Source organism: Pinus tabuliformis, chromosome 1_1 (assembly GCF_031772625.1).
Source record: "Pinus tabuliformis cultivar Carrire ecotype Pingquan chromosome 1_1, CPIR1, whole genome shotgun sequence".
Taxonomy (NCBI): Eukaryota; Viridiplantae; Streptophyta; class Pinopsida; order Pinales; family Pinaceae; genus Pinus; species Pinus tabuliformis.
The window spans coordinates 506961318-506987717 of record NC_142297.1 but is presented as its reverse complement, the minus strand read 5'-3'; the positions used below and the strand labels follow the sequence as shown (position 1 = coordinate 506987717).

The following is a 26400-nucleotide window of genomic DNA, read 5'->3' as shown; positions in this document are numbered from 1 at the left end:
AGATCATCTTAACCCCATCAAGTGACTTTTCCTGATGTCTTTAGAGGAAAATTGATTTACCCCAATTACTGTTGTGTAATTAAGCTTATTTCCCTAAGTTAGTCTTAGGAAAATTAATAACTGCTTAATTAAATCTAATCAAGGCCTTTTCTCATGAAATCTTTTTTGGGTATCCGAGAAAATGTGTTCCCTCACATCATAGACACAATTTGAGAATAGAACATTTGTGAAAGCTACATCAACTAATAGGTCAAACATAGTTATTTTTTAGAAAATAGCTTAGAATATATGTTGTCTCTTGTTTGGATTCCCTTATGGAAAGCTGAAAACAACTAACATCTTTAGAATGATGTAAATCTCCATGTTATCAATGGAATTTCTAAATTTACTAAAAAGAAATGTGATCCAGGTGGATATTGGTGGCCACCTGCCAAGTCCACCTAAACCCCCACCATTGTTTCTCTCAGCATTTTCAGTTCCTTAATTGTAGCACAACTTACTATTTTTAACAGTTTTTCGGGTCCTGAACTTTTGGAGCCGTTTTGAGGCCCTAAACGACATTTTTTGGGAAATCTGGGGGCAACATGGGTCCATGGATCCATGTTGCCCTTCCCAAAGTGGTAGTGCTCGGATAGATCTTTCTAACGAGCTATTGTACACGTCAAACGGAGATCATATGCCAAAGTTACGACCGCGGGAAGTTGATGTACCAATTTACCCAAACGGGGCCCACAGTTTGGCGTTTCATCTCCTAGGGTTAGGTTTTGGAATGTTAAGGGTTTTCCATTGTTTCTCAACAATAAATAGGCCTTCGAGCCTCATTGTAACATAGTTCAGAGGCATGTAGCCACCACATCTCTTCTCAGAGATAAGCTACCATCGCCCTAGCTGGTTTATTTCCATTTCTGGTTGTAAGCATATTTCAATATTTTCCATTAATGAAATGAAGTATTATTTCCGCTGCATCTTTGTGTATATGGTTATCTCTGTAATTTGTTGCGTTCCTGTTTAAATCTGGATCAGAATGTTAAAATAAAATGCATAGCTCTTGTAAATTAATAAAAGCAACTTTATTAATTAAAAATTATTGTATATAGTTGTCTTTTTTTAAACAAAATTATTAATAAAAAATATGTTTTATTTGAAGAAAAATAAAATTATTAATAAAAATGTTATAGTTTTTATTTAAATAAAATTATAAATAAAAAATATTATTGTAGTTTTAGTTTAAAGAAAAAATATATTTTCATGATGCGTTGGACACTTCTTCATCCATAGATATCAACCTTCAATAAGAGTTCCCATCCATCAGATATCAACCCTTCAATAAGAGTTCCCAAACACACATGGTCCTTTTAATGCCTTATTGTTATGACTCCCAACACCACTATATCTACCTTGACACTATAGGTATTACCATATTGCATGCCCTTTGCATGCTCATGCTATTTAAAATGTCACATCACACTCTCCAACAACAACAATCAACTTTCCTTTATTTTGGTTTACTCTCAAGGAAACTTTTGGCTACTAATGCCCACCTAATGCGCAACACATTATAATGTTAAACATGATGTGGGAATTCGAGGCAATTAGTAAGTCTATCTCTTGTACAAGGTGATGTTATTGATGTCTAGGATGGAAAATGTCCCTGATTTTGCTTGCATTAAGTCATTATAACTTTGTCGACCCAACTCATTCATTCCTCCATTTGAACAAGCTCACTTCATCCCCCACCTCCCTCCTACTTTACACTAGAAGAACTGTCCATGTATGCATTTGAACTTTTGCTCCACTTTGCAAATGTCCAAAATATTTTGCTTAGTGTTTCTTTGCTCTAGTTGTTTCATCCATTTTTCTTAACTAATATCCATTATCATATAAAAAGTCCAAGGATAAGGCCTACTCCATTCTATTATCATGTAAAGGTTCATGGGCTCCACTTTATTAATATTGAAATGGAAAAGGTTAATGCAAGTTTCATTTTGGTATTGTTTAAAATATTGAACATTAAGAGAGCTTTGCTTAATTAGCATGTCCAAGATCAAGAATAAGTCAAGATTCACTCTGTTATGCTCCCCATTTGACATTCCACACATAATTGCTAGTCTCCCTCACACTCCACACATTTAGTCATGCTCCAATATATTTAGAAATTTTGGAACCTACTTAACTATTCCAAAATTTGTTCGTGCACCAATTTTCTTATAACATTAATTCAAATCATATTTATCTTCAATAAAATTGTTGTTTTTTTAAATAAACTGAAATATTAATTATTTTAACGATATATATATATATATATATATATATATATATATATATATATAGATATATATAGATATATATATATATATATATAGATATAGATATAGATATATATAGATATATATATATATATATATATAATATTAATATTTTTTATTAAAAAAAATTAATAACATTATTACATCATATCTCTCTTTCACCAAGTTATTATCATAATCTTTTATTTTGTTTTTCATCTTAAATGGCCTAATGATAATATCATAGAAATATGATACATGGTAAAACGGTATTCTCGAATCACAAATGACCACTATTTATTGTATAAGCTTATGTTGAGATCCCTTAGCCATTGATTTAGTGTTACAATGGAACCTATCACCCAAACAACTAATCAAACTTCGTGATCTACTTTTCGAAAGTACACAAAAATTACCGCTACCGAACATGGTGACGGGAAAGGAGTCCTACTAATTCAACTTGGTTCGAAAGAATTTTATAAAACCCTATTATCCTACCCATAAAGAACATCTCGGTTTTGAGAATATTTCGCATATAAAAGGAGTTTAGCTAGAAATTTAATAACAGAGCTGATAAGCGATAAGAAAAAAGAAAAGGAAAGAAGTGAGCATTCATCAATAATAGATGATGTCGATAAGATGAAGAACATCTCAGGGTTTCGAGATTTCATATAAAAAAATTAATAATTTTATTTTTATTTTATTTTTCCATTTTCCAAAATTTTTAATAATAATAAAAATCTAATATATTAATCAAATCTCTGGCAGAAGTTGAATTTAAATTGGATTTAAGGGTTTTAGATATGGTATATATTTCAATTCTATTTTAGAAAATATCTGAGTTTTTTGTAAAGTTGTTTGGTAGATGTTTAAAAAATAATTCTAGTGTAATTTTGAAAAGATGTTGTAATATTTTGTTAGGTTAAATAAATATTTTTGACTTTTTCAAATTAGTTTAAAAAAAATAACTATCAGCAAAAAGAAAAATTAAAAAATTGAAGTAAAATTATAAATTTAGAATTGGTCCTTTTTATATTTTAGGTTTAATAACTAATGTTTTTGTTATTGGTATTCTTATTTAACTATATCTATATAACATTAGCCTAAATAAATTTTTAACAAATTTTAGAAGTGTATTCTTTAAAATTTACACTTCTTTGAACCTGATAAATCCAAAATTAAAATAAATCTAAACTTCCAAATACTTTACCTAAACCTAAAACAAATGTACAAAAACTCTCTCGTGAGATAACAGGATAACAACATGTCCGAACCATGAACGCTCACATTCTCTTTAAAAACGAAAATTAGAACAGTTGCAAATGCTTCAGGTTCTTGTTCAGCAAACAAAGAATTAATTTTTAAAAAATCGAACAGTGATCCATGGATCTGATCACATAAGAATAGCACTTAAAGACAAAATGGTGGAAGCAATGGCTTTTGTGGCCTATATACGAGGCATCGTCATAAATTTGACCACCCCAAACAGATACAGAATCATAACGTGATATCAAGAAGTTAATATTCTTCTTCGATCATTGCAAATTTAGCCTAGGTTTTCTTTGGCTTTGAAGTTTGAGCAAGTAATGATACAGTGCAAAGAATCTGCAGAAAAATACATCTTTCAAAAGCCGCCTTCATGGGCTTCTGCGCATATTTTTGCCTAGAGAATTCATCAGATGGAATGTCCGCCAATTTCGCACTGATTGCAGGTACTGTGATACTTATTTTCCTAATCCACTCTGTATAGGCAGCCCGAAAAAGACGAAACAATGTGACACGATCAGTGAGACTAGTATATTTATTTACACGACAATCATGATATATTGATGTATTGATATGCTGGGACTCGGAATTACCTCAAAGAAACCTGCGCCCGAGTCACCAAACAAATTATACAAATCAATTTGCAGGTGCTGAATCCACTTCGACGTCATCAGTGGCGATCTGAGGAAGAGTCATGGTAGGAATTTCGGGGGTCGCTGATTGGCTGTGATCACCTACCTTTTCTTCAGCAGCTGTGCCAGTGATTCTGAATTTGAGCATCCGTCCTTCCTGGCAAGTGTTTTGCTTTTGGTGACCACCTGAAAAATCGAATAGAAAAATTAACTGATAAACCGTAATCACGGTGACACTATCTATGGATTAGGTGAATAAAATAATAATATAAATTTGGATATAACCTGTGAACGAGTATGGCAGGAAAAGTTTCCACACATAATATCACGCATTAAGTAGTTTATCTACCTAAACAATACCAATACAGCTATTACACAGGAATATAATAAGGGATTACCAGCACTCCGCGCAATTGATGACCAGGAAGCACCACCCTCGTTTCTCATGATACAATCGTTTAGTATCTGATTTTCCTCGGGCGTCCACGGTTCCCTGCTGTCCAGGTTTGAAATATAACTAGTATAAATTTATTTATTTTAAAACCAGTATAGATTTATCTATTTACCTAAGGATTTAATTTGAGTCTGAACGATCAAATTTCTTTCATTTTCAAACTTTTTTAGAATGAAAACATACAAGTGTTATTTTATTATTGTTTAAATTGTATTTGTGAATATTAAAGAGAGTATATATATATATATATATATCCAAATAATTTTATTAAAGATAAAAATTAATTTTTTTTGAAAAAAATAATTTTCATCATATATATATAAATAATTTTTTTTAAACATTTTAGTCACATGTATATCTACATTTTATCATTCAATTTAAAATATTTTTTTATTATTAATATCAATTTAAAATATTTTTTTATTATTAATATATTTTTATGTGTTTGTGAATATTAATTCTTGGATTTAAGAGAAATCGCGGGAAAGGCTTTCAAAAAGTCCCCTTAAAGACTACGGCTTTTTACACCAACGTTTCAAATCCCAAATGGATCTTACTGTGGATTCTCCCGTCAAAAATTAAAAAAATATTAATTCTTTTTAAAATATTTTCTTTTATATAAATATATATGAAATTAATATCAATATAAATTAATTAATATAAATATTCAAATAATTTATTTAAATTTCTTGTTAAAATGCTTTTTTCTTTTAAATATATAATTTAAATATTTTAATTTCACATTCTTGAAATAAACTTCTAAACTCTATAAGCTCAATCATAGTGCGATATGTATGTCTATGGAGTATTGGAGCAGCGAGCAACAAGAGCGTTGGTGTAGCGAACAACGAGCAGCGAGGGCGTTGAGTGTTGGAGCAGCGAGCAGCGAGAGCATTGGCGCAACGAGCAGTGAGGGCTTTCTCTACGAGAGTGTGGGAGCAGCGAGGGCTTTGAGCGTTGGAGCAGCGAGGGCTTTGAGCATTGGAGCAGCGAGCAGCGAGAGCGTTGGCGCAACGAACAGCGAGCAGCGAGGGCTTTGTCTGCGAGGAGCGGTGAGCAGCGAGCAACGAGCAGCATGGGTTGGTCTGCGAGGAGCGGTGAGCAGCGAGCAGCGTGGGTCTGTCTGTGAGGAGCGGCGAGCGGCGAGTAGCGAGGGCTTCACCAGAGGCGGGCGGCGAGCAGCGTGGGTTTCTGGTCCTCGTCTTGCAGGCACAGTTCTTCCTTGACAGCGGTGAGGGTGCGGGATCTCTTGAGGCGAGTGGCGCAAGGCGAGCAGCGAGGGTTTCTCCGGCGACTCCGCGCAGTTCTTCTCCCCAGTCCTTGTCTTGCAGGCACAGGTATAGTTCATCCTTGGCAGTGGCTCGGGTGCGGGCTCCCTAGAGGCGAGCGACGTGAGGCGAGCAGCGAGGGTTTCACCAGAGGCGAGCGGCAAGGTTTTCACCGGCGAGTTTTTCTCCTCCGTCCTCGACTTGCAAGCTTAGTTCTTCCTTGGCAGCAGCGTGGGTGGGGGCTCTCTAGAGGCGAGCGGCAGAGGCGAGCAGAGAGGTTTTCTCCGGCGACTCCGCGGGTTGTTTTTCTCCTCTGATCAGGCTTAGTTCATCTTCTGATCTTTTAATTTTCTCTAAGCGGGGGCGAGGTGGCTGCCCTTGCTGCCTCTGCCCCTTGCTCCGATGGGTTTTCTCCTGCTCGGAGGCAGCTTGGTTTTGTTTTGGCCGCGGCATATCCTTTGGAGCGTTGAGGGAGTAGGGCGCTCTGCACTGATTCGTGCCGCAACTATGGATGTTCCTGCTGGTCTTTTTTCTGCAGGTAGATGTGGAGGATTGAGGCAGTATTTCTACCTCTATTTTTCATCTGATTTGGGTGGAGAGTTTGAGGGGTGGGGAAAGAGTGGCTACTTTTGTTGCTCTCTTCCTCATTTCATGCCTCTCCGTTTGTATTGGGTGGACAGATCTAGCGCTTTTTGTTCTCATCTTCTTTCCACAGAAGCTTGTCTGCTTGGTGCTTTGTTCTTCTACACCTTATAGATGGGTTGTCTCTTCAAGACTGTTTTTTCGGGGGCGCAATATATTGGGCACTGTTAAGCAGTTTTTTCGGGGTTTATACCTTTATTTGCTGCCTTGTCAGAGGGCATATCTTGATACTTCATTTGGAGTATTTTTGTCTATGGCTCAGTCCATGTTTCTACATATGCTTGAGACATCTGCAATATGTAATTCTCCTTTTATGAATATATACAGCTTTTTCTTCCCGAAAAAAAAAAAAAAAAAACAAAACAAAAAACTCAATCACAGTGCCTGTTTAACAACCTGTCAATGGAGATTAAATAATAATGAGTTTACATGTACCAGTATCGGTGAATGTGCCAATCTCAGATTAAGGTGTTGATTGATAACCAGTAGCTCTTGGAGTTTACTCGGCACATTTTAAGGGTGGTAGGACCATAACTTATTTCAGTAGCATAAGTGACTATGCTAACCAAGAAGATGTGTGAAGGTAGCAAAGGCAAAGGTAGGAACCAAACCGATTGACTGAGTTCAAGAATGAATTAAAGTTGAGACAATGTTCGAGCTATTTGTTTAGTGGCTACTTTCACAGTCTGATTATGTGATATGTGCCATATCTTTAATAGTTGTTTTGACTGCGACTTTTTGATCTTTATGCCTTTGTTGTCTCTATGGTGGTTTTCCCTTTCAAACGGTGATTGCCTTGCTTTTGCTTTTCTAGGCATAGCTGGTTCATACAAACTTGATTTTCATGGTATGTATTTTTTTTTTTTTGTTGTGTTATAAGATTCATATAAATTTATTTTGTATTTTTTTTTATAATGTAAAAATAATATATATATATATATATATATATATATATATATATATATATATATAAACATTATTTTTTTAAGGATTTGATAAATGATCATGATTAAAATGAATATATATATATATATATATATATATATATATATTAAATTGTATTTTTGAATGTATAAATAGATTCAATTTTCAAATTAAAAAATTAGTACAAAATAAAATAGCTTAAATATGCAATTCTACAAAATATTTGCTATAATACATAATATAATATAATAAAGAGTCAAAATGTAATATAATATAATTAAAATGCTATAACAGTAAAAAATTAATTTGTCAATTACTTGTATATAAATTCTATTTATTATTGTCTGTCTCGGTAGCTCAAGTGGCGGTTGCAGTGGAATGAAGTCTCAGTAACTCAAGTGGCAATCGCAAAGGAATGAAGTCAGATCTTGCGTGAATAATGGACATGTATAACTCGAAAATCAAAGTCCTACCAAGCTTATACAAAAAATATAGATTTATTATTATTATTATGATAAACCATATAGTTGACAATGAAATAATTTAGTCAACATGAGCATTGAGAGATTTTATTTATGTATTACATTCTCCATATTAAAGTTTTTTATTTCTATTAATATATATTTTGAATACATTTCAATATTACTTAATTGTATATATTAAAATATTTTATTATGATGCAATTAAATTTTGTAATTACTATTAATATTTTTTAAATGTTACATATTAATTTTATGTTAAGAATAGAAGTAATTACTCATCACTCTTTTATTATTCTTATAAAAAATGGGATTTTTTTTATTTTCAATTACTTCTCTACACAATGAAATATTTTATTATGATTCATGTATGTATTTATGCTTTTTCTAAAATTAATATTAAACTACTTATTTACCTATCTAATTGAAGTATAAAAATATAAATAATATAATGCTCTATATCCTTTTTTATTCCAGAAATGCTCTTTTTTTGGTGTTTGTCAAATTTCATGTAATCAACACACAGCATAAAGCATAAAGCATAAAGTTTTATAGCTAGATGGCCCCTTGAATAGTCATTTCCCTCTGATATTTCAATAGGTGTTTGAGAATAGCATCTATCAGTGAACTTTCAAGGTGAGGGTAAAGTGATAGGAGGTGTGAAGTATTGCGACTTTGCTTTTTAATCGGACTACGTGAGGCTTATTTAGCACTTGATTGGAAATTAAAGGATTTAATTAGTTTAGGATATTTAGAGGAGCAACGACAGAGATAGGAAGTGTGGAGCATTGCGACTTTGCTATTTAATCGTACTACGTGAGCCTTATTTAGGACTTGATTGGAAACATTTAGCTCATTTTTGGGAGCAACGACAATTTGAATTTCAGGTTCCAGTTATATACCGTTTTTGAGGAACGCTGAAGAGGAAGAAGAACTGAATTGGAGGTTGGGGATGAAATTGAATGAAGCAATTTGACCCAGATTCATCGTTGCTTTCTCCTATGCTCAACCCAATTAACATGGCAAGAAATGGTTTTAACTAATTAAAAAACTGCTTCTCTTGAAAATTTAAGGTGTTTTCATTTCTTAAATTTGATTAAAAAAAACAGATTATGGTTTGTAGTGGTTTGTTATGACGGAAACCAAATTTAAGGTAAAATTAAATATTTTCCATCATCTAAAAGTTATCGGTGTCTATAAAATTTCAAAATTACAAGAAGGGTCTAAAGCTTAAGGCATGTTGATGCAACTAAGAACTAAAAAAAGGGATCGGCAGCTAGGATCACGGGCGGATCCTCGCACAGGGCACGGGTAGGGAGCGAGTCATTGCTGTCAGTGTGTAGCAGCAGGAGCAGGAAGGGCTCATCGTCTTTGACTGGCAGCTGGAGGGGTTTCGAAAGAGTTTTTCACAGTGAGATCCCTCCAACAGGTGTAATCCCTCCATCAGCAATCGTAAAGGCTGACCCCGCCTTTCTAGTTTTTACCAGAGTAAGGACAAAGTTTGTGCTGGCTTTTAGCACTGTTTCAGGTGTTTATCTTGGAAGGCTCCCGTAACAATGGTAAACCCCAACGAACTGGTCGATTTGGACCCAGAGGTGGAAGACATTCTCTCTGTTTGGGGGAAGGAACCGACAATACAAAATGTGGAGCGTTATTTTGGGGGGTTCGAATACTCCAAGTCAATCCCGGTTTCGCAAGGAAATAAGGTCTTGTCACAGCAAACTGGTAAGGTCCAGGACAGTTTGGCCATCCAGGCTTGCAGACAAGCTCTCCAAGAGCAGCCAGCCAGTGAAGAAGCAACTGATAGAGTGTTCACAGCGGGTCATTCACCCAGGTCAAAGGGCAAAGCAGGGGCCTCTCTGGCGAAAAACCATTCTCTTTCAAACGGAATCGAAGTAGGAGGGCGCAACGGTCAGGTTGGCAGCCATGAGGGAGAGCCGGAAGGCAACAAGGTACTGCTGGCTGGGAGACTCAAAACAGATACTCCTATACCTAAAAACGCTGGGCTCTATCAGTCTTTTCCGGAGGAAGTGAAACAATCGGTCCCGCCTTTGGAGGATCCAGAAAAGACTGGTTATGTTGAGGAAGCTAGGGATTCAGCGGAGGGATCCTGGAAAAAAGGGGGAAAAAGGAAAAATCAAAGGCCGATTGGATCCCAGGAGTTGGAGGGCAACCTGATCCTCGGAATGGAGGTATCTATTGATGAAACCATAGTAATGGCAGAATGCTTGCTGGTAGGTAGGGTAAGAGGTAAGAAGTTTTCGTCAGGCTTTTTGCAGTCATGGGGAGAACATCGTTTTGTCCATGACAGACCCCTGGGGTTTGAAGCCTTAGCTCTAGCTAAGGGCTGGTTTATGCTCAAGTTCGAGGACAAGGAGGCAGCGGAGTGGGTGCTCGGCAGGAATTGGAGTATCGATAACTTACCAGTCCTGTTGAAAAAGTGGAGTCCATTGTTTGATGCTTTCAAAGAAAAATCCGATGTTTTCCCGGTTTGGGTAAGGGCCCCGGGACTTCCGTCGTTCCTTTGGACCGAAGCAGTTTTCAAATCCATTGGTAACAGATTGGGAACTTTCTTGGAGGCAGATATGTCATTCTTGCAGACCAAAGATAGAGCAATGGCACGCATTCTGGTGAGTCTTAATCCCAGCAACGGTCTTGCGCAAAAAATCAATCTCCAATACAAAGATTTCGTGTTCGAACAGTTATTGGACTACGAGCATCTTCCCTTTCGATGCTATCAATGCCATGAATATGGTCACTTTGTCAAGGATTGCACACAGGCCAGAAGAAGAAGGCGTAGCCGGAGGACCCCCATACCAAGTCAACCAGGTTTCAGGCATGGACTCGCCTCTCAAGAGGAAAAAGGCATGGCAGATCAGAACGCGGAAGTCTTGGAATCGAAGGGGGGACAGAACGCAGAAGCATCGGTGGATTCCCAGCACCATGAAGCGGTCAAGGATCCAGCGGATGTCATGGAGACGGAGGGGGGACAGAACGCAGAAGCACCGGTGGATTCCCAGTCCCATGAAGCGGTCAAGGATCCAGAAGCACGAATGGAGGATTCTAAGGAGGAGACTGCAAGAGATCCAAGCGGTGATCAGCCCGAAGCTTCAGTACCTGAGAAGGATAATCCTCCTCCCTCCACTTATCTTTTTCCAGGGCATTTATCTGATAACCATCAAATTTCCTCTCCTATTCATTCTTCTCCTAATCATGGTTTAAATAATATCACTGATCTTCTTGCGGGATCCCCTGTCATCGACCCCCTTCCGGATGCCATGCCTTCCTTAGATTTAAATAGTGATGATAAGTGGCCTCCTCTTGGTCATTCGGTTCCCCAGACTCCTTGTCCCTATAATCTCAGGTCAATGGCTGGGAAGTCCGGGTCGTCCGTTTCTGTAGGTGGTTTAGGGGTTATTGTTATAGACATTTTTGTGCCTCTCAGCATGGAGCATGAAATGTCAATAATTACAGGGATCCTCAGTCCCTAAACATGTTGTTCTTACCCCTAGAAGAACAAGGTCAGCAAACCACAGCACTTCCCATCAGTTCTCCACCTGAAAACACTCAGAAACAGGCTATTTTTGGATCATGTCAGCTGCTCCACTGAGCATCTGCGCTGGAATGCAACTGCTCCTCCTTGTACCTGCGCTGTAAGTCAAATTTAATGAAGGCTACCTGCACTGGGCGAGATTGGCCAAGTGGCACAGTCATTCTGCAAGGTGTCAATTGCCCAGGAAGCTTCCAAACTGACACTTGGTTCATGGGATTCGCCCTGTGATGAGTAAGAGGTACTTGATCTCCATGTGTAAGCAAGGATCTCCAAGTGGACTCAAGAACTGAAGTTTAACTGAAGAGGGAGAGGACACTAGTCAGCTCCATGCCAGCCTCAAGCTGATTCATCCTCTCTTCTTCTCTCCTATATATAGAGCTCTTCTATGAGGTCTAAGGAGGCTGGAATTTTGTGTAAAGCAAGGAGGTGCTGTTGGTTTACAGTTAGAGCTATTGGGTGATTGCTTTCTAGAGGTGAAGAGGAGATTTCTTGCTGCTGGGGAGGTGCTGCTGGATTGGAGCCATTGATGGTTGTAACCTTCTCAGAACCCTTTTACTTCTATCAATAAAACTTTGAATGTTCTCCTATATACTTGTATTGCATTGATGTATTGTATTTACTTGTATATCTGATTCACTCTAATCCATGCATCAGTTATGAGTACATGTTTCTTGTAGTTTCCCTCTTTTGTTTGTGCAGGATCTGTGTGTAGCTGGGCCGGCAAAGGGAGCAAAGAGCTGGGAACAAGAGACAAAGAGAGAGGACAGGATCGACAAAAGCGAAAGACACCGGTTGGTTAATCTTTTCTTCCTTCTCTGTACTTTCATAAAGGAAAATAATCAAAGCTTTACTTTCAGTTGTTGCTAAGGACTGTCACCCTTAGAGTAGGGATAGGGTCATCCGAGTCAGATACTTTTCCCCACAACAAACTGGCGACTCCGCTGGGGACCCTAGTATCTTGTTGGTATTTGTAGTATCTTTGCTATTCATTTCCTGAACCAAAGAGTACCGAATCGAAAAGCTTTTGACTATATCAAAAGCGAAGTAGAGGGCCTGCTACTCTTGCTCATTTACTGAGCAGATTCATGATTTGAAGAGCTGATCTACAAAAGACTCTTGTACTCTTTGTGATAGCTTTTCATCCTCTTGATAATCCCTTAGCTTGTACTTGACCTATAGCTTTTTATTTCAGCAAAAACAGTGCATTTTTGAGCTTTTTATGACCCGGAAATCCTTGTAAACGCAACTCTCGTGTCTCAGTGCAGGCTGTCCACAGGCAGTCTGCATTTCAGCGCAGGTACTCCCTTCGGGAACTGCGCTGAGAGTGAACTTGACAGACCAGAGCCTGCGCTGATCCAGTTAGGCTATGTCTTCCTGAGGTTTCCACTGTGTCTTAGCCCTGTTTTCACTGTTATTTTTGCTGCTGATTGCTGGTCATTGTACTTGTTGTAAACCAACTTTCCTTGTCATCATTCCGCCTCAGTTGTGTGATGAAACTGTGAGTGTTCTTTCAGTATTTCTTGCTTCAGTTACAGTTTCCCATTGTGAAAAGCGAACCAGTATAGCTGTGGCCTCTTAGATCCTGAACTGTAAAAGTGTCTTTGTGATCTTGAGAGCTAGTTTTATTACTGTTCATGGCTGTTTGAGTTTGTTTGTTTTTCATTTTATGGTTTGAATCTATACATTTCCAGTGTCTAAACAAGTCGATCTTAAGGTGTCTTTTGATTTTGGACAAGCTTGTTTATTTTTCGCTTGAAATTAGATTCAAAAGTCATACAACAGTTTTCCTTTCTGTCTTACATCAACGTTAAGGATAACGAAAAGAAATACATGCATTGTGCATATTTGCATTTGACTGTGTGCTTGACGATTTAGGAAAATTTGCATTTTAGTGTGTGTTCTATGATCTGTGCGAAAAGTTGTGTCTTTCTTTTCCCTCAGTAGATTAAGGTTTTCAAAGTTGAAAGATTGAAAAGTTTTGCTTCTCATCTTAGATTACATTTAGGAAGTTGTATATATACATCTCGTGGTGATCCTTAAAGGCAAACTGCTAAGCAAGATCAAAATTAAAGTAAACCCAATTTACATAACAACGCTTTGTAACATAACGCAAACATCTAGAGGTCTAGGTAGAGACGTGTTCCGGCGTCGTTAAACGTAGTGACTGTCGATCTCTACGAAGGTGGGTGATTCCTCCTGAGAGTCGGTGGCACTAATACGGACTTGTGCTCCCGCGTACCGTCGCGTATATTGGGAGACCCCTATAGGCATTTATCCTTTATCCTTAGGAAGCCGTGTCGACCGCCCTACTGATCGCGATGCAGTGAACACAGCATTCACGAAGATCGAACACCCGTACCGTAAAACGTATTCTGTGGTTTCGCGAAAGGTTTGGCACACCCTCTGCCTAGATCTCCAGAGCAGTTTCTTTTGGCCTTTTTCAAACTCTATAACTGAAAAAGTCCAACCGAGCATTTGTCACTTCGGGCTCGTTAATACATCGAAGGCGACTAGAGTCATCTTTAGCTTTTTCTCGACTCTTAAAACATGAAAAAGCAAGTTTGTGTCTAAAAGCGTCGTTAATAAAATTTATTTTAAGCGGAACATAATCACCTGTTATTCCCACGTTGATCTTTCAGTTGAAAAGTATGGAGCCCACCAACCAAGGAAGTAACCTTGGCGGAAGTCCAAATCCCTTCTCCTCTTGGGGAGATGTTGGTGCGCCTCATATGGCAACATTGTCACTTCCAGGATTGACAATCGGCCTACCTGTATGGCTCTTTTCAACTAATGTAGTCCAGATCGCCACTAATCCTGAGCAGTCGAATCAACAGTCAGAACAATCTAGAACTACCCACCAGCCTTCCACTTCTTACGATACTTCCTCTGATCCTTCATCTTCGCGAGGTAGAGCTGGCAAAAGTCAGCCTCCCAAGGAGAAGAAGGAAAAGAAGAAGAAAGAAAAGAAGCAGAAGGAGCCTATGGCGAAGGCGACTGGGGGCAAGCAGAAGAAAGTTGACAAAAACCCACACACTGCACCGACCGGGCCTAAATCGCCATGTGTCATTTGCAAAGGGACCTACTTTCATCGTGATTGTCCTTGTATTCCCCGGATACTAAGGGACTGGTCCCCAAGGTTGCACAATCTGGTAGCATCAACCTCTGATAGTCATGTTGATTGCAGTCCGTCAACTAGCAAGAGTGAAGGACGAAGAGGGAGACCAAGATCACCCTGTGTATTGTGTGAAGGCGAGCATGCCATCCACAAATGTCCATTCTTAGATGAGGCAAAGAGAGTTTTGGAAGATCGTCCGGTTTCACCGTTACGACTTCCTCCTGGATACCAAAAACTCGCGCCTAATCCCTTGATAGTTGAAAATCCAGCCGACCCGCCCAAGTGGTCAGCTGAAGCGTCGGTCATTGAGAATGAACCTACTGAATCCAGACCAGGCGAAAGTCTAAAGGTCGAAACGGCAGTTGACCCGGTTCTTCCTTCAGAGGTTTCATCGTCCAATGACTCCGTCATTGAAGACCCATCTTCAAGTGACACCGTCGCCGAAGAGTCATCTTCATGCGACACCCTCACTGAAGAGAATAAGGATGACACCATCCAGGTTCTTTTCATCAGCACCGACTCTGATGAGCGTCAGGGCAATGCGCCCATTCCTTTATCGCAGGAAGGAACATCATCAGGGTCATACCCGGCCGTATATTCGGTCCCACCACCAAGCAACCTGGTTGTATCCTTTGATTGGAATCAACTAGGCAGACCCCGGTTACCAGCCAGTATACCATTCAGAATCATTGTCCAGATCTATAGAATGATTATGGCTGGTACTATCATTGATGAAGGGGCGTCTGTGAGTATCCTTTCCTCTATTGCTTGGAAAGCACTGGGTTCCCCAGCGCTTTTACCTGAGTTAAGAAATCTCTTAGGTTGTGATAAAGGAACCAGTCGACCATTAGGAATCCTCCCCAATGTACCTGTTACATTGAAAGGGAAGACCGTTAATATGAACGTGTTGGTCGTTCAAGGACCCTTGGATTATAACCTACTCCTTGGACGCGACTATATTTATTGCATGGGAGCGATAGTCTCCTCACTCTTTAGAGTAATGTGTTTTCCACACGAAGGAAGGATGGTCAAGCTCGTAGACCAACTTTCGTTTCCGGGATCTCGCATCGCAAATAGTCAAATACCAATCCTAAATGGTCTGTTCACTCAAGATACGCCTCCGCCCCCAGTCCTCCTTCCCGATGAGTGCGAGTGATTCGGAAAGAAAGACTAGGACCCAGGGGGCATGCACCCTGGTCTGCTTCGGGCAGAAGAAACCCTGGGTATAAGGAAGAATTTCCGCAAAAGAATATGACTAGTCCGTACCCCATCCGTGGGTGGGAAGGGGTTGTTCTGGAATAGTATTCTTTTGTTAAAGTTATGTGTTTGGCAAAAGAGTCATTCACCTTTGTCTAAATAGGTGGGCACTGCCCAAGTAGGAATTCCCTTTATTGTAACAAGTAGTAACCATCCTTGGGGAAAAGCAAGCCTCACCCATTAAAACAAATGTTTTGAAGGATAAGTAGGGGCAGCCTCCAAAGAAGGAGACTATATTGTTGTGACAAGGGGTAACCATCTTTGAGTAAACCCAATGATAGACATCGCCGAAGAAAGAGATTGATTTGCGGCAGCAAATAGAACCCTCTTCGGATAATAAGAAAGAAGCAAGCCTCCCTCAATAATACCAATGTTTTGTCTTTGAGTAGTGTTCTTCTCTTGTCACAAATAGCTGTTCGTTAAAAGTTGGGCCGACGGGAAGCCTGAGTACCGCATAAGACCCCTTAAAATAACGAGAAGACTAGTATCGTTAACATTAGATTGGCAAGATGACAAGTAACTGTGAACACCCAAAGAAAAGCAGAGGTAGGGGAGAGGAGGGGCAGCCTCGAAATTCTATCCTATACCTGGGGGCATGCAAACTTTTGGAATGTAAGCAAGGGACGACTATTTATTTTTTAAATTTTTAGGTCCTCCCTTTAAACCTGTAGGTCTAACCCTTTAAACTCGTAGGATTAGCCGTTTCCGACCTTGCATGAAGAAAGCCTGTGGGGCAAAGGTAAAAACTTGCCAAAATTGGAGCATAGCTTCGTGAGATAAAGCTCCTTAAAAAATAGTTATCTCACAGGAGGCGTTCTTATTATGACTGGTATATCGAGCAGTTTTAGCACATAGTTCATGCTCGTTAAAAAATAAACGCAAGATCCGAGCAGTTTTAGCACATAGTTCATGCTCGTTAAAAAATAAACATGAGTTATGAGCAGGCTTTCCTTTAGAGTTCAAGCTCATTCAAAAAGAAAAATGAACCGGTAAATAACCTTTTGAGATCGTAAATTCATCAGCCATAAAAGCCTTGGTCGTGTTTGTGTACCGTCACCTCCACTGTTCATTTGGCCGATCATTCACCTCCATTTGTGTGTTTACCTCTTTTGAGAAACAGCTGCGAAGAGTGATTTCACCTAGCCATCCTTGTGACACTGCCGTGATTGGAAAATTCCAACCTGTACCTGGAATCTGCTGCTATCCATGTTTATCACTCGTTCCTCAAAAGACGAGTCTTCTTTGAGCTCTTTTCACTGACTCGTAAAATATGAAAAGTTTGCCGAGTTTTGGCCTTCCAGCTCGTTAAACGACCGGAAGAGCTATCCCTCCTCTAGATTTTAATCTTTTTGGACCTGAGGGATTATTGCACAAAAAGATCGAGCGCTTGTCTTGTTCGGCTCGTTAAAAGTACCGAACACCCATCCCTTCTGTATTGTTTTATACTTTTTCGGACTTAAGGGATTAGCTGACGAAAAAGGAATTATGGAGTTAACTTTCTGTACCTTTTCAGACTCTCTAAAAATGAAAAGGACCGAGTTATCCTTGTCGTTAGACTCGTTAAAATCATTAAATAGCGACAAACTTGTCTTTAGACGAGAACGAGTTTCCCTATCGCTAGGCTCGTTAAATCATAGCGATGGGCTTGCCCGAAGGGCAGGTTATAGAACAAGCATATGTTATCCTCCTCAAGCTTGACAAAAATAAAGAGGTACTGGTCAGAAATGACTGGGGAAAAATTGGGAGAACATCAAAGCCTAATGGTAGCAAGTCGCTCTTGAACATGACACTTTTCCTCCGTACCACATCGGGTTGGGTTGTTTCATTCACCGGTCTCATCACCATGGTCCTCGCCAAACCATCCACATTCGGGGTAATGCTACCGATCCATAGCATCAGTGTCGTTATATGTTCAAGAGAGGTCATTCTGAAAGTGTCAACCGTGTCCCATCCACTGCCGTACATTATCCTTCATCCATTCATGATCGCCACCCTGAATCATATGTCACAGTTTGTTTTCACCTCCACTAAAATCATTAGCTCCGTTCCGTGTCATTGATGTGGGATTCATTAAGGCCCTCCTTTGACGGATCGCTTCTTGTCGACTTCAGCTCATTATCCAAGAAGTTAATCTAGGAACAACCCCATCAGTACTTTGAAGCTTGCATGCATCAATGGCAAGTTTCTCACTTCCGGCGACAGGTATACATCAATGACCTTCGACCAGAAGATTTTGCGTGGCGTTCGACGCCAAGTCCTTTATTCACGCCACGTGAATTGTATTGCAGTACCTTGAGGGTCATTATCATTATCGGTGATTCCTCTCGCGCTTGTTAACGGTTTTCATTATTGGCCGGTAATCAAGCGATGTCTTTCCATGTTCGACTTCAGCGCAATTCTCACATGGATCAACTTGTACTTAGAGTGAAGATCGAACGAGTTTGAAGACCCCGGATCTAGTTTCATCCATCCGGGCTGCGATATATATTCAGGAAATATAAAAGCATTTGTCATGTACATCATTGCAGCAGATGATCATCCTATTCAAAGGATGATAATTTCAGCAGAAAATTATCAGTCTACCATCAGACGATCGTCTGTTATATGTACCAAAATGTATTTATAAAGCTGAGCATGGGAATGCCCGCCTCAGCTAGATCATGAAAACAGAATGAAAAATAATGTATTGTATTATATTGTATTACAGGGCACCTCCTCAGCACTGGAATGAACTTCGGACCCTCTAGATAAAGCATTTCACCCGATAAACGGCCTCATACTTTAGGGGGCAACTGTTATAGACATTTTTGTGCCTCTCAGCATGGAGCATGAAATGTCAATAATTACAGGGATCCTCAGTCCCTAAACATGTTGTTCTTACCCCTAGAAGAACAAGGTCAGCAAACCACAGCACTTCCCATCAGTTCTCCACCTGAAAACACTCAGAAACAGGCTATTTTTGGATCATGTCAGCTGCTCCACTGAGCATCTGCGCTGGAATGCAACTGCTCCTCCTTGTACCTGCGCTGTAAGTCAAATTTAATGAAGGCTACCTGCGCTGGGCGAGATTGGCCAAGTGGCACAGTCATTCTGCAAGGTGTCAATTGCCCAGGAAGCTTCCAAACTGACACTTGGTTCATGGGATTCGCCCTGTGATGAGTAAGAGGTACTTGATCTCCATGTGTAAGCAAGGATCTCCAAGTGGACTCAAGAACTGAAGTTTAACTGAAGAGGGAGAGGACACTAGTCAGCTCCATGCCAGCCTCAAGCTGACTCATCCTCTCTTCTTCTCTCCTATATATAGAGCTCTTCTATGAGGTCTAAGGAGGCTGGAATTTTGTGTAAAGCAAGGAGGTGCTGTTGGTTTACAGTTAGAGCTATTGGGTGATTGCTTTCTGGAGGTGAAGAGGAGATTTCTTGCTGCTGGGGAGGTGCTGCTGGATTGGAGCCATTGATGGTTGTAACCTTCTCAAAACCCTTTTACTTCTATCAATAAAACTTTGAATGTTCTCCTATATACTTGTATTGCATTGATGTATTGTATTTACTTGTATATCTGATTCACTCTAATCCATGCATCAGTTATGAGTACATGTTTCTTGTAGTTTCCCTCTTTTGTTTGTGCAGGATCTGTGTGTAGCTGGGCCGACAAAGGGAGCAAAGAGCTGGGAACAAGAGACAAAGAGAGAGGACAGGATCGACAAAAGCGAAAGACACCGGTTGGTTAATCTTTTCTTCCTTCTCTGTACTTTCATAAAGGAAAATAATCAAAGCTTTACTTTCAGTTGTTGCTAAGGACTGTCACCCTTAGAGTAGGGATAGGGTCATCCGAGTCGGATACTTTTCCCCACAACAGTTATGGTCTCCCATAGCTTACCTAAAAACAAAAGGGGCAGAATCTCGGATCTATCAAAGGCTAAGTTAAAAGCGAAGATGGATGTAGCTGACAGGAAACAATATTCAATTCCTGGGGTACTTAGAGCAGTGCAGAACCCCGTCTCAGTAAACAAATGATCCTGTCTTCATGGAATTGCAGAGGTTTGGCCAGCAAACCTAAAAAACTGGCCCTTAGAGATTGGCTCCTCTACTCCAAATCCGACATTATTTTCCTTCAAGAAACTATGGGAAAAGGGTTGGAAGTGGAAAATATGTTAAACTCCATTCTCCCAGGTTGGAAATTCACCAATCGACTCATCAGGCCATTCCGGGGGGTTGGCAATAGGCTACAAAGAAGGAAGAATTAAGGTCATGAACCTATGGGGGTCGAAACAAGTAATGGGTATGGAGATCATTTCCCCGGATTTTCCCTTTCCCTTTTTGATTGTTAATATTTATGGCCCCTGTCAAGGAAGGGAGTCATTCTGGAATGAGTTGTTGAACAAATCTTTGATGAAATCACCCCTACTGATTGTGGGAGGTGATTTAAATTTTTCAATAGGGCGCGCAGAAGCATGGGGCCCTCCAGCAAGGGAAGACCCCCTGTCGGACTTCTTCCACGGCCTTCTCTTGGATAACAATCTCATAGACCCGACCCCCTCTAAACTGAAACCTACCTGGAGGAATAGAAGGATTGGGGAGGATCGAATTGCAAAAAGATTGGACCGGTTCCTCCTCTCTGAAGGTTTAATCTCAAAGGCTCCTATCTTCAAGCAATGGGTGGAGGAAATTGGCAATTCTGACCATTTCCCTATTTTCCTTGATATCTCCTGCCCTCCCCCTAAACCTCCCTCCCCCTTTAAATTTAACTCTTCATGGCTACAAGATCCCTCCTTCAAAAATCTTTTTGTGGAAACATGGATTCATCCGGACAGGGATGCAAGGGAGGACAAAAGTTTTTTATTTATGGAGAATCTCAAGAGACTGAAGAAGGCAACTATTTCCTGGGCAAAGGATAGGAAATACAAACAGAATGAAGAATTACATAGAATCAGGGAGGAGTTGAAAATTCTGGAAAGCATCGAGGAGGACGGCTATATCTCGCAGGCAACCAAGGATAAAATTCTTCAATTGGAGAAGCTTCAGAACAAAATTCTTTTGGATAAGGAGGAAGAATGGAGGCTCAAGAGCAGGGCTATATGGCTGAAAGCAGGTGACGAGAATACCAGCTTTTTTCATAATTTTGCAAAAGGGAGAAAATCTGTTAACACCATTTGGAGTCTAAAAGATGAAGAAGGCAGAGAGGTAAATACTTTCACAGGCCTCTCCGGTCTTGGACAGAGACACTTCCAGAGTCTTTTCTCAGATTCGGGAGAAGCCACAATAGCTGAGGTTATTAGAACGGCACGGTGTTTCCCAAGATTTGTCGAAGAGGATGAAGCAGAGGACTTATCAGCCCCTGTTACCAAGGATGAAGTTGAAGCTTCCATGAAACTCATGGGCAAAGATAAAAGCCCTGGGCCGGACGGGTGGACTATTGAACTCTTCCTCTCTTTCTTTGATCAAATAGGTTCTGAAATAACTGATGTAGTTGAAGAATCAAGACAGAAAGGAGAAGTTTACAGGCCCTTCAATTCAACATTCTTAGCCCTCATTCCTAAAAAGGATGATCCGGAGACCTTTGATGACTTCAGGCCGATATCTTTATGCAACTGCATATACAAAATTATTGCAAAGGTGATAGCTATAAGAATTTCTCCCATTCTGTCAAGGAATATCTCTATGGAACAATTCGGGTTTTTGGACGGAAGACAAATCCATGAGGCCATAGGAGTAGCACAGGAAGTCATTCACAGTGTCAGGCAGCAGAAAAAGAAAGGGGTGGTCTTCAAAATTGATCTATCTAAAGCCTATGACCGAATAAACTGGATTTACCTTCGGATGCTGCTAACTCACTTGGGCTTCAACTATTCTTTCATCAGCTGGATAATGGGCTGTATCTCCAATGTCAGCTATGCGATACTTATTAATGGAGCTGCATCCCCTTTTTTCAAAAGCCAAAGAGGATTAAGGCAAGGATGTCCCTTATCACCTCTTCTTTTTCTTCTAGTGGCAGAGGGCTTAAGCAGGTTGATTCACAAAGCCAGAAGAGAGGAGAAGGTAAAAGGTATTGAGGTAGCAATTAATCTTTTCATTACCCACCTCCTTTTTGTCGATGATATATTGCTTTTCACTAATGGATCTATCAATGAAATTAAAGAGCTTAAAAGCATAATTGATCTGTTTCTAAAAGCTACAGGCATGCAGATTAATCATAGGAAATCCCAGGTATCTATGGCAAACATTGAAAGAAGGGAAAGATCCTTGATGCAAAATCTCTTCCCCTTCCATCATCAACAGCTGGAATCCCCTTTTAAATATTTGGGTTTTTGGTTAAAACCTTCAGCATACAAGATAGAGGACTGGAACTGGCTCATTGCTAAGATTGAAGCTAGAATTTCACACTGGAGTCATAAATGGCTGTCCAGAGCAGGCAGATTAACCCTTATTAAATCAGTTCTACTAGCCATCCCTGTCTACTGGGCAGCCTTAACTTGGGTTCCAAAAGGTGTGATGGAAAAAATCAGGAGGATCTGTAGCAAATTCTTATGGACAGGGGCTAAAGAAAATTCTGTCCTCCCATGGGTAGCTTGGGACAAGCTGGCAAGACCCAAAGATTGGGGAGGATGGGGAATAAAAAGGCTCCCCGAGTTTAGCCTTTCATTGGCAGCCAAATCAGGTTGGCGGCTTATTTCGATGGAGAATCTTTGGACCAGAGTGGTCAGAAGAAAATATATCGACCCTGTCCCAATGGAGGACTGGATCAGAAGCCAGGAAAAGAGGAAAAAAAATGTTTCAGTCGTATGGAAAGCAACGGTGGAAGCTTTCTCTGTGATTGAACAAGGGCTAGCGTGGAAGATAGGTGATGGAAGTCATTGCAGGATTGGAAGGGATCCCTGGGTAGGCTGTAATGAAGCTTATGCCCTATCCCCAGGCTTACTCAGGCATCTTGAACACAAGGGCATTTATACTTTAAACCAGGTGGAGAAAATTGGTCAATTTTCAATATGGGGACAGGCTTGGAAGAGTGCAGAAGATCTGGGATTAAATATCAGGTGGAAGAACGAATGGTGTTCTTATATCCAAGAACTTCACCGTTCTAATGTCAGGCTCAAAAATGAATCAGATCTTTTGATATGGGCGCAGGGGGAAACAGGAGAATATGCCCCTAAGGATGGTTACAATTTCCTTATGCAAAAGAAAGGTTGGGGCAATCCAGATTGGTGGTCGAAACTTATCTGGAAGCTTAAAGGACCTGCAAAAGCCAAGATTTTCCTCTGGTGCATGCTAAAAAGGAAAGTCCCAACCTGGGATACATTGCGAGCCAGATATCTAGTTGGACCAGGGAGATGCCCTTTGTGCAAATCAGAAGAGGAATCTATTAACCACCTTTTTATCACATGCGCTGAATCAAAAAAGATTTGGGGGGAGCTATCTAGTCTGCTCAACATCAATGCACAGCTGGGTGATGATCCTTTGGAAGCGGTTTGGAGTAGGTGGTGGCAAACCTACAAGGAAGGGAATATGAGAATCCTTCCTCTTATTTATTTCTGGGGAGTGTGGATTGCGAGAAATAAGAGCCTGTTTCAAGATAAAGACATCCCCGTTGCAATTACAGTGATAAACTGTGCAGTTATCTACTCTGCCATTCCTGTTCCTGATCTCAAAACTCCTCAAAAATTATCAAAGCCTGTAAATATCCAAGAGGGTATTCCCTGGGCCTTTTTTGACGGGGCCTCTCAGAACAACAAGGCAGGGGCTGGACTGTGTATTCACTTTAATCAAGAACATTCTCTTAAAGCCTCTGTAGGCCTCGGACCAGGCTCAAATAACTTTGCTGAGATTTCTGCTTTACGCTTTCTTCTATGTTTGCTTCTTCAGCGAAATATTCACTCAATTCAAATTTATGGTGACTCTTTGAACGTAATCAATTGGGTGAACGGAAATGCTGCATGTCGAAATCAAATCCTGAAGATTATTCTTGAGGAAATACAGCGCTTAAAGTCATCTTTCAATGTCTTCATCCTATGCCATGTATTCAGGGACAGAAACGAGGATGCCGACAGGTTCTCTAAGGCTGGTGTACAACAAGTTTTGGGAAGCTGGTCAATTATAGAATACAGGCAGGGGCAGTCCATCGTTTCGACAGACCCTCCTTTCGAACAGCCTCAGTGATAGTGACACTCTGTCTCTATACGCTTTCTTGGTCTTGGATATTTCTTCATATATGTCTTTGTTCCTCTACTTCATGTTTTAATATGTGGACAGTTTTTTCATAACGGAACTCCATTATATATACCGCATCATACTGATCTTATCATCTCGCCTGAAGTTCTGAAAACAGTTTTGTAAGAGTGTGTTTTTTCCTCTCTGTAGGAGACCTCGAACTGAAAAAGGTTTCTATAGTTTTAGTGCTCAAAGACTCGCCCAAGGAGGAAGACCAAACAGGTAGCTATATGTCCATATCTCCGGAGTGTTAGTTATCTGAACTCCTTTCTAACAGTCAATAAGGACTGTGTTTTTTTTGTGTATACTACAGCGCAACAATCTTGCATCAGGTCTGCAAGTGGATCACTGTATGTATCTTTTTATTTTGCTCAATAAAAAGTGGTTTTTTTCTTCGGAAAAAAAAAAACTAAGAACTAGAAGACCAACACAAAAAGGATAGTAAACAAAAGTTATCTTGTAGTTTTCGGGGAGTTTGATTCTTCAATAGCTATAATTGGTTCTCTGTTGCTTCTTGGTGAGCAGTTGAGGTCCAGAAGGAGGCACAAATGAGCTTTAATGTGTTGCAATTGTTTGTCCAAGCCTCATGCCAAGAGTTGAATTTCATAAAGCATTAAGAGGATCTCCTCCTTAGCTTCATTGCAATGCAACAAAAACTCTTTCCAACAACATATTGAGGTATCTATATTTCTATTGTGTACATGTATTAGATAAATTGGCCATGAGTATGTCCAACACTAGGAACTCTTCTCACCTGCAATATCTGTATTTGACAAATATCCTTGCTCACCAACTATGTTCCTTTCAATTTCAGCGATTTCATCTTGGACCTGTTGGGGTGTGTTGGCTCTAAAGAGCTTATCCAAAGACCTTTCCTATTGTTGGACTCTAGAGTTACCCATGTCCCTGTAGTATGTTGCGCTATGCTGACTCTTGGCTCTCCGGTGTGGCATAGTCTTTAGCAAGTGAAGAATATGGAAATAAACAAGAAGAGAGGTCTCGGTGCTTGGAAGGAGAGTAGAGAAAATCAGGGCAAGACCATGGTGGAGGCCGACGAGGAGAGTTGAGGGACAACAAAGGAGTGAATCCTTAGGAGATTTAGAGTGTGGTGACATGGGAAAGAACCATGAAATTAGAACATAGCACTAGGAAGTCCACCAAAAATGAACCAAGGAAGAGCATAAAGATACAGAGCAAGAGAGAAAAAGAATGAACAAATGTGAATCCCAATTGAAAACTTGAGAGAAAAGCTCAGAGCCAAAAGGAAACAACTAGATAGAGCCAAGGCTCTTTGACAAGCCTTTCTGTAGTAAACACATAGTGTGGGAGTCAAGAGCCATTAGTGATTGTGAATCCTTGTAATTTTGAAACCTATACTATAATTTAACCTTATTCACATGTAAGATTACACCTATGCATTAATTAATCCTTCGCCTCAAAGAGTTAATGAAATTCATGGGAAGGAGGAGAGACAAGCGCAAAAGTGATGCTTGCATACCTCCTTTAACCACTATAATCATTGTACTGTTAACCATGACAAGATGCATTAAACTTAACCTCCCACCATGAGCTTCATTCATGATTTCTCTATGTCTCAACATTAGGCAATATTGTTAGGTAAAACTTTGACACGATGAAAGAGTCAAAGTAGCTTGGTCAAATAGTGGTGGTTTTGGGAACATGGTTTTGGTTTCCCATAGTTTTGTGCATGCGAATTTCATGTAATCAAGCTTTTAAAAGGCTTGGGAATAATTTATTGTAATGTGCTAGAGATGTGAAAAGCTCATTTGGCCAAATTTGGCCAAGGGACACTAATAGAATATTTTGCTAGTTTTTTTCCTCAAATTGGGGTTTTCTAGGATAAACAGTATGTTTATGTGTGTTTTTTTTGTTGTTGGTTGATTCTAAACTTCTCTCAGTGAATTTGTACTTCTCTCCACTAAATTTAGCATGGTATCAGAGCTAGGTCAACCTCAACTCTCTAAGGAGAGTGGTTTAATATAGGGAGATAGAAAGAGTTTGTTGGGTGTGAGGATATTCATCAGAAGTTGTTTCCATGCTAGGAAATTTCATAAAGAGGAGATGTTAAACACACATGGGCAACCAGCATAATCTAAAGGATAAAACATGAGAGTACCATTTTTATTAACAAATGATTTACATTTATAGTACATGTTGTGACCATTGGGTTTCACATCCCAAGGTCTCTTGGACTCCTTTTGTCCGTTAAGCTTCCACACTAACCCATTGAGGATTAGGCGTCCAACATTCCCCCCCTTAGTCCGAAGGGTTATGTATGAGTCCAAGAAGAGAGCTGTAATAC

The 26400-nt window shown here is 39.9% G+C and overlaps 1 protein-coding gene across 5 annotated transcripts in view; it reads right to left on the bottom strand.

The window, feature by feature from the left end:
- LOC149214010 (uncharacterized) overlaps positions 1–26400 on the bottom strand; it is a 102498-nt gene that overhangs the window by 37456 nt on the left and 38642 nt on the right. The window contains exons 5-7 of one of the 5 annotated variants that reach the window (XM_089392178.1): positions 4582–4679; positions 4145–4369; positions 3603–4027 (exon numbers count right to left, since the gene is read on the bottom strand). The exons of 2 other annotated variants lie outside the window; for them this stretch is intronic. In XM_089392178.1, the coding sequence (XP_089248304.1) occupies positions 4188–4369; positions 4582–4679 (280 nt within the window). In that variant the 3' untranslated portion in view covers positions 3603–4027; positions 4145–4187. Of the gene's footprint in view, positions 1–3602; positions 4028–4144; positions 4370–4581; positions 4680–26400 lie in introns of those variants that run through there. 2 more of the 5 variants (XM_089392179.1, XM_089392181.1) reach the window with 2 other exon arrangements.